Source organism: Sinocyclocheilus rhinocerous, unplaced genomic scaffold (assembly GCF_001515625.1).
Source record: "Sinocyclocheilus rhinocerous isolate Xijiao unplaced genomic scaffold, SAMN03320098_v1.1 scaffold459, whole genome shotgun sequence".
In the NCBI taxonomy this organism is placed as follows: domain Eukaryota; kingdom Metazoa; phylum Chordata; class Actinopteri; order Cypriniformes; family Cyprinidae; genus Sinocyclocheilus; species Sinocyclocheilus rhinocerous.
This window is the reverse complement of record NW_015666159.1, coordinates 88978-96841: the sequence shown is the minus strand read 5'-3', so window position 1 is coordinate 96841 and position 7864 is coordinate 88978. Positions and strand designations below refer to the sequence as shown.

General features: G+C 45.7%; 1 protein-coding gene across 1 annotated transcript in view; it reads left to right on the top strand.

Annotated features, from left to right (window-relative positions):
- LOC107731772 (striated muscle preferentially expressed protein kinase-like) overlaps positions 1-7864 on the top strand; it is a 27548-nt gene that overhangs the window by 4124 nt on the left and 15560 nt on the right. The window contains exons 3-8 of the mRNA XM_016542945.1: positions 4588-4848; positions 5024-5182; positions 5330-5519; positions 5634-5863; positions 6034-6153; positions 6236-6340. Of these exons, the coding sequence (XP_016398431.1) occupies positions 4588-4848; positions 5024-5182; positions 5330-5519; positions 5634-5863; positions 6034-6153; positions 6236-6340 (1065 nt within the window). The remainder of the gene's footprint in view (positions 1-4587; positions 4849-5023; positions 5183-5329; positions 5520-5633; positions 5864-6033; positions 6154-6235; positions 6341-7864) is intronic.

Below are 7864 nucleotides of genomic sequence, written 5' to 3'. Positions count from 1 at the left end.
ATGAGGGGACCTTAGGAACATACCCCGCTCGAGGGTACAGAAACGCTTTGGCCAGACCGGGCGCAAAGTCAAGATAGGAAGAGGCCACAGATAGGGCCTGCAAATCCCCAACTCTCTTAAGAGAAGATATCGCCAAAAGAAAGGTAGTCTTTATCGTAAGGTGGCGATCAGAAATCTCCTCAATTGGCTCAAACGGAGGCTTACAGAGAGCTTCTAGCACCACTGCCAGGTCCCACGTGGGGATGCGAGATCATACGAGATGCCTCAGCCTCAGCGCACCGCGGAGGAAATGTGTAACCAGGGGGTGTCTTCCCACTGACTGACCACCGAGAGGGGCGTGGTAGGCCGCAATGGCCGCCACGTAGACCTTCAGGGTGGAGTGGGGGAGGATGGTCTCAACAACCTCGGTTGAGAGACCGGAAGCTACTAGTTGTGCCCCCTCAGGGGCCACACCCATAACTTCCACAGCTCCGGGCAGGGGTGAAATATCGTACCCTCCGCCTGTGAGAGGAGGTCCCTCCTGACCGGAATCTCCCATGGAGAGCCGTTGAGAAGAGAAATCAGGTTCGAGAACCATACTCGGCCCGGCCAGAACGGGGCTACTAACAGTAGACGAACTCCGTCTCGACGCACCCTCTCCAGAACTCCCTGGAGCAGAGCGATCGAGGGAAAGGCGTACAGACGAAGACTCGGCCACGTCTGTACCATGGCATCCAGCCCCAGTGGAGCTGGATGAGTCAGAGAGAACCAGAGGGGACAGTGCGATGTCATCTGAGTCGCAAACAGGTCCACCTGGGCTTGGACAAAACCTCTCCATATCTGCTTCACCACCTCGGGGGGGAAACATCTATTCCCCGGGCCTCGGCCTCGGCCTCGGCCCCTGCCTCGACAGGATGTCTGCTCCCACATTGAGATGCCCAGGAATGTGCAGACCTCTTAGGTCTGGGAGAAAGTGTTTCAGAGCTCGAAACACGGCTAGCATCTCCAGACAATTGATATGCCACGTCAGATGGTGACCACTCCACAGACCGTGGGCAGGGTGGCCACCCATGACCGCACCCCAACCGGTGAGGGACGCGTCCGTCGCTAGCGTCACGCGGCGACAAGGAGCTCCCAGCACCGGGCCCTGAGACAAGAACCAAGGTTTCCTCCACATGTCTAGGGCACGTAGGCATCTCCGCGTGACCTTGAACATGCGAAGCAGGTTTCCCCTCGGGGAGAACCCCCTGGTCTTGAGCCACCACTGTAGGGGTCTCATGTACAGCAGGCCAAGAGTAATCACGTTGGACGCAGCTGCCATCAGACCCAGCAGTCTTTGAAACTGCTTGACAGTGAGTGACTGGCCTTCTTTCACTCTCTTGACTGCAGTGAGCATCGACTCGATCCGAACAGGGGACAAACGTGCCTGCATCGTGGTCAAATCCCACACCACGCCCAGGTAGGTGGTCCTCTGTAATGGAGAAAGCACACTCTTCTTGGTATTTAGTCTTAACCCCAACTCTCTCATATGAGCGAGAACGTCATCTCGATGTCGAACCGCTACCTGCTCTGAATGAGCTAACATTCCGTAGCCTCTTTCTACAGTACACAGGACCCATTGAGATACATTTGGCAGTAGCTTCCACGCTGCTAAATAATCTATTAAGGGAATCAGTTTCTCGAGACTGATCTCTGGTGTGCCCAGGCTCCGCAGAGGTCGCGAGCCTCTCAGTGCCTCTACATCGCCGAGCGGAAACTGAAAGAAACGCTCGCTGGAGACCGCTGCACCCTGGAACACCGGCAGGGATGGCAGAATGATCTCCCGAGGGCACTGGGGGGTGACGGGCAGCACTGGGGGGAGACGGGCACCGTGTAATGCGGTGTGAACCTCTCGTCCCCAGAAGTGCCTGCCCTCGCTAGTCCTGCATTCAGATAGCCAGGACTGTTTGGTCGAGGACCTCTTAGCCTGAAGGATGGTCCGCAGATCTGGCTTAGGCTTTGAAGCCCCCGACCCAGATCGTTGCTTCTGCCTCCGGTCCCGACGCGGCTCTGTTTTTGAGCCTCTCTGTGTGAGGAGCTGGTACGCGGTGGGGACTGCTCCCGCCCAGCAGCCCCCAGAGCTGAGATGCGGCGAGGGAGGAACCACTGAAATGCCGCCGCCTGTTTACGAGCCTCCTGGTCCCTGTCGACGACGGAACTGACGCCGTCGCCGAACAGGCCAGAAGGCGCAAGCGGGGCGTCGAGGAGGAAGACCCTGTCTTTCTCTTTCATATCAGACAGGGTCAACCACAAATGCCTCTCTGCTGCCACCATAGCTGCCATGGACCGCCCAATGGCGCGGGCGGTCTCTTTGGTGGCGCGGAGAGAGAGATCAGCAGTCTTTCTTAACTCCTCGATGTTATCGGAGTTATGTTCCTCGCCCTCATCCAGCTCTTTAAGCAGGTCTGCCTGGTACGCCTGTAACACAGACATCGTGTGCAGACATGCACCGGCCTCACCTGCTGCCGCGTACCCCTTGCCCACCAGCGCTGATGTTGTACGCAACAGCTTGGAGGGCAGTGCCGGAGCCTTTAAGGACGATGCCATGCCTGGGGACAGATAGCTGGCTAGCGTCTGTTCAACCTGGTGCATCGCCCTATAGCCACGCTCAGTCGACCCCGCCACATTCCCATAATAATCAGAGGCAGGGATGAAGAGACGGGCCGAAAAAGGCCTGGCCCACGACCTCGACACCTCAGTGTGAAGGTCGGGGAAAAAAGGCAGGCTCCGGCATGGAGGTGGTGGCCTCGCACGCAGGAAGCGTTCATCCAACTTGCTTCGCTGTGGCGCTGGATCTAGTGGGTGAGGAAGGAGATAGGGACTCGCCCGTCTCCATTCCCTCCGCCAGATCCAATTGCAAACCCCACGAATGCAGCCGCCACTCCGCCTCGACGGAAGCGGGGCCAGCTCCGCGAGGAACGCAGGCGAAGGCTCCCTCCTCGAAGAGAGCCCTCCGGGAGCAAAACGTACGCAGTGGGAGACGCTCGAAATGCGGACAGCCGGCCCCCTCAAGAGCCGACTCTGCGTGCTTCGCTCCCAAGCAAACCACGCACAGGCTGTGTGTATCCCCAACCATGATGTAACGTGGGCAGGGAGGAACACACAACCTATAACGTGTCTTGCTCTCGCCCTCGAAATGCTTAGTCTTAGCGTGAGCCTTAGACATAGCTGGAGCCTATGAACTTATTCACAATTGACAAACAACAATAAATATGACTGACACACACAGAGCACTTCGCTGAATGACAGAAAGCTGACGCCGGCTCCGCCGCACGTGCTTTTATAGCTTCCTGGTCATGACGTCACCCGCCCGTGATGTCCCGCTCAGCTATTGGACTGATTTCACATGTGATTCAGAGCGTGGTCACAGAAGGCGTTCCCGAAGTGTTTTCCGACGCAGCTCGAGTTCCTGAAGAGGAACTTTGATTGGATCAGAGACCACAAGGTAAATCTATTATCTCCCCAGCTGTGGTCACTTAGAAATCTTATTCAGAGCCATATGCGTTTGTTCATTGGCCAAGATCCACTGCAGTTTGTCTCTTCTGTTGCCAAGCATTACACTGCAATTAATGTTAGGAAATAAAACCCAAGTGCACTAATGAACTGTGAAAGTGAGTGGGTGGAATCAAATTACTTCAACGTGCTAGCTAACAATTACCATGTCAAACCAACTTTAACCACTAGGTGCCACTATCAACTTGCATACTTCCATAATAACTAGTCTGAAATATATACATGCATGTGTATGTATTTATATATATACATAATAAATATACAAAGCACACATACATATATAATATAAACAAAAACTTTTATTTTGGATGTGATTAATCGCGATTAATCATTTGACAGCACTACTAATAAATAATTAATGGTTGATTAGTGAAGTAATGGTACAATAGAAAATTTTGCAAATCATAATCAAACTATATCATGGCATCTGTTGCTATGCTATATGACAAATATGCCTTTCCTTTCAAATACTATATGTCTAATTGTCTAGTTACATTGCAGAGGACCAACAAATTGAAAAACATTTATCAACATATTTTGTTGGTCACAATTTAAATAATATCTCAATTAAAATAATGCTAATATTGATGATAATGATGATATTGATGATAATATAATGATACTACCAAGAATTTATAAAAGGGCACAGTATTAATAATGGCACCAAATTTTCCAGTGGTGAAGGTCATCAAACAACTCTCTCTTACTCATTATGAGAGAGAGTTTTGCATAGAAGGTTTTGCATTGATTACATTTATAGAAATACATTTTTAATGATTAATTTGCAGTTTAGAGGCTTTTATTTTGAAAAAGCTAACATGGTCAAAATTTGCTTAAGTTTGATTAGTGATTTTTTTTCCTTTTCCTTTTTTTTTGTATTTCTAGGTTTAAATGAAATCAGAGTCTCAGACTTGTAGCCTATCTTTTTTTTAGCCCAGTTTTTATACATGAATAGCAAAACTGTACATGTAGATATTTCTGCAAGTAATTCTATTTCGAACTAAGGCATGAACTTTGGATGGTACACATGACTTGTAACTGTTCTTTTCTGCCAAGCAGCTCCTGCTGAGTCATCTCTGACAATTACCAGACCAATGCAGGATGTGAAGGTCAAGGCAGGAGAGATAGCCTTATTTGAATGTTTCATAACTGGGCCACAGACTGTGGATGTTGATTGGCTGGCCAATGGGAAGCTGATACAGCCAGCACTATTTGATTGTAAAATGCAATTTGATGGACACCGATGCCGTTTTCTGTTCAAATCTGCGCACGAAGATGACAGTGGAAGCTATTCTTGCAAAATCAGTTCAGCAAAAGGTAGGAGTCGTAAATACAGCCCAAAACTGAGCATAGCTCAATCTTGCCTCATTAATGCATCAATATTAGGCTGCCTATTCTTTAATGTTATGTCAATCTTGCTTCCCAGTAATGCTTATTTGCTTCCAATTAATTAATATTAACTGTGGTTCTTGTTCTTGTTTGTATGGTACAGAACAGCTCATTTGCACAGCTAATCTTCTGGTGATTCCGTCTAAGGAGCCACTCTTTACACGGAAACTGGAGGCACTGGAGGCTACCGAGGGCCGTTCTGCACAATTTGATTGCAAAGTCAGTGGATCTCCCCCTCCTGAAGTCAACTGGACTCATTGTGGTAAGATAATAATAATAATAATAATAATAATAATAATAATAATAAAGAAAAAGTTTTTATTTCCTTAAAATAACTTTGTTTTAGCCATTTTTATGGAATACGAGACATTTGTCAACACTGATTGAACATACTTTCTTTGTGTCCTAGAACAACCTGTTGTGGAGAGTGATAATATTCGCATTCTCAAAGTAAATGGTCGTCACTCTCTGTTCATCACTCACGTTAACAAGGAGAGTGAGGGATTGTACACAGTATTTGCTCGAAATGTTCATGGAGAAGCAGAAAGCTCAGCTGAACTCTATGTACAGGAACCACGACCAGCCATATCTACTCACATGTAAGAAGACAAACTCTTCTTAACATTGTCTAATTAAACAAAAAAAATATTGTTACTTTACTGTTACTTTACCCCTTTTCTGACTCATTTGTTTGTTTGGTTTTCACTCTTCAGGTCAAGGTTAGAGAAGATGCCATCAATCCCCGAGGAGCCTGATGTGTTTGAGGGAGAGGTGGAACACAGGACAATGCCAGACTTCATAAAACCTCTCAGTGACCTGGAAGTGGTAGAAGGGAAAGAAGCAGTATTGAAGTGCAGGGTGACAGGCCTGCCATATCCCAAAATCATTTGGTACCACAATGGCATGAAGATAGAGAGCTCTGATGACAGAAAGATGATACAGTGTAAGTCCACAAAATATTGTCAGAGGCATTTTAAAGGATGTTTATGGTCCATCTTTAGTTTAATAAGACTATATTGACTTCTAATTGTGAGGTTCTTATAAGTTTTCTACATTTACTGTCTCCCAAATACGTGATGACTTCAATTATATCCTACCATGTACCTCTTCTAGACAGGGATGTTCACAGTCTGGTCATTAATTCTGTGTGTCATGGCCACAGTGGTGTGTATAAATGTGTAATCTCCAATAAGGTGGGAAAGGCTGTCTGCTATGCTCATTTATATGTTGCAGGTAAGACTGAACTTTCTGTAATATATATTAGTATTGTGACATCCCATGTGTCCATCTCACTGACATTGTAGTTTCTTGACAGTTAGCCTTCCTGAGCCACCTGATGGTCCTCCAGTAATTGAATCTGTAACTGGGAGAACAGTCTCACTGAGCTGGAAAATACCCAAAAACCTACACCCTTCCATAGGTAAATTTGTCTGTTTTGTCTTTAAAGGGTTAGTTCACCCAAAAATCTGAGAGCTGTCTGACCCTGCATAGACAGCAACGCAACTGAAATGTTCCCAAGTCCAGAAACGTAGCAAGGAGATCTGCAAAATAATCCATGTGACATCAGTGGTTCATCCGCAATTATACGAAGCTACGAGAATACTTTTTGTGCGCAAAAGAAAAAAAAAAAGACTTTATTCAACAATTCGATGCGGAGGAGACGAATTGTTGAATAAAGTCTTTTTTTTTTCTTATGCGCACAAAAAGTATTCTCGTAGCTTAGTACAATTGCGGATGAACCACTGATGTCAAATGGATTATTTTACAGATCTCCTTCTTTCGTTTCTGGACTTGGGAACATTTCAGTTGCGTTGCTGTCTATGCAGGGTCAGACAGCTCTCAGATTCCATCAAAAATACCTCAATTTGTGTTACGAAGCTGAACAAAGGTCTTACGGGTTTGAAACGACATGAGGGTGAGTAATTAATGACAGAATTTTCATTTTTGGGTGAACTAACCCTTTAACTGAACTGGTTTGATAGTTCCTTCGATCTGTGTTTTTCAGTCCTGGTCCTGGGGGCCCACTGCTCTGGACATTTTGTATATCTCATTTATCTGAAAACAGCTGCTTTAGATTTTGCGTAAAGTTAGTTTATCATGTTCTATGATCGGTGATATTTAATTGACAACTAGGAAGAATGTGATAAGTTTGATTACGTACGTATTGATTAAGGTACGTCACTTGATTTTGTCCATCTGGAATTGAGTGTATCATTGTGGTTTGCTAATGCAGTGCTGCAGTGATGACACATTTTTGTAGGCCAACTCAGAAGTTAGCATCACCCTTTTCCTTAAAGTCTGAGTGAGAATAGTTTAGTTTGAAAGAGAATGATTATAAACAGTGAGGCTGTAAAAGTGAGTGAAAAGCTGTATAGTGGATGAGTTTTCTTGTTTGGTCTGATGACATTTAATGTCCCTGACAACCTCTGTAGTCCAATTTAGCCACTTGTTAGCAATCACTTTTTTAAAGAGAAGTAATTTTTTTTTAAATCATGTATTACTGATGTATTTTGTCATAGAATAAAATGGGAAAAGTTTGAGTTTGTCTTAACCATAGACATTATTTTAGGCATTTAACCAAAAACCCATTCATATAGGACAATTGAAATGGAGGTGCTAAAATTCTAGCTCGTTTCCAGGTTTACAAAAGTAAGTTGTCCCTGCAATACTCTATCGCTGAGACCTCATGTTAGTGACAGGCTGCTGGGTAGGAGAGATTATTGTCTAGCCCTCGCACTGGTGGACACGTCAAGTCAAGTCAAGTCACCTTTATTTATATAGCGCTTTTAACAATACAGATTGTCAAAGCAACTTTACAGTATTAAATAGTGTGTCAATAATGCAAAATGACACTCAATTTTCAGTTAAAGGCAGTTCATCATTGAATTCAGTGATGTCATTCAGTGATGTCATCATCCAGCTCAGTTCAGTTTAAATAGTATCT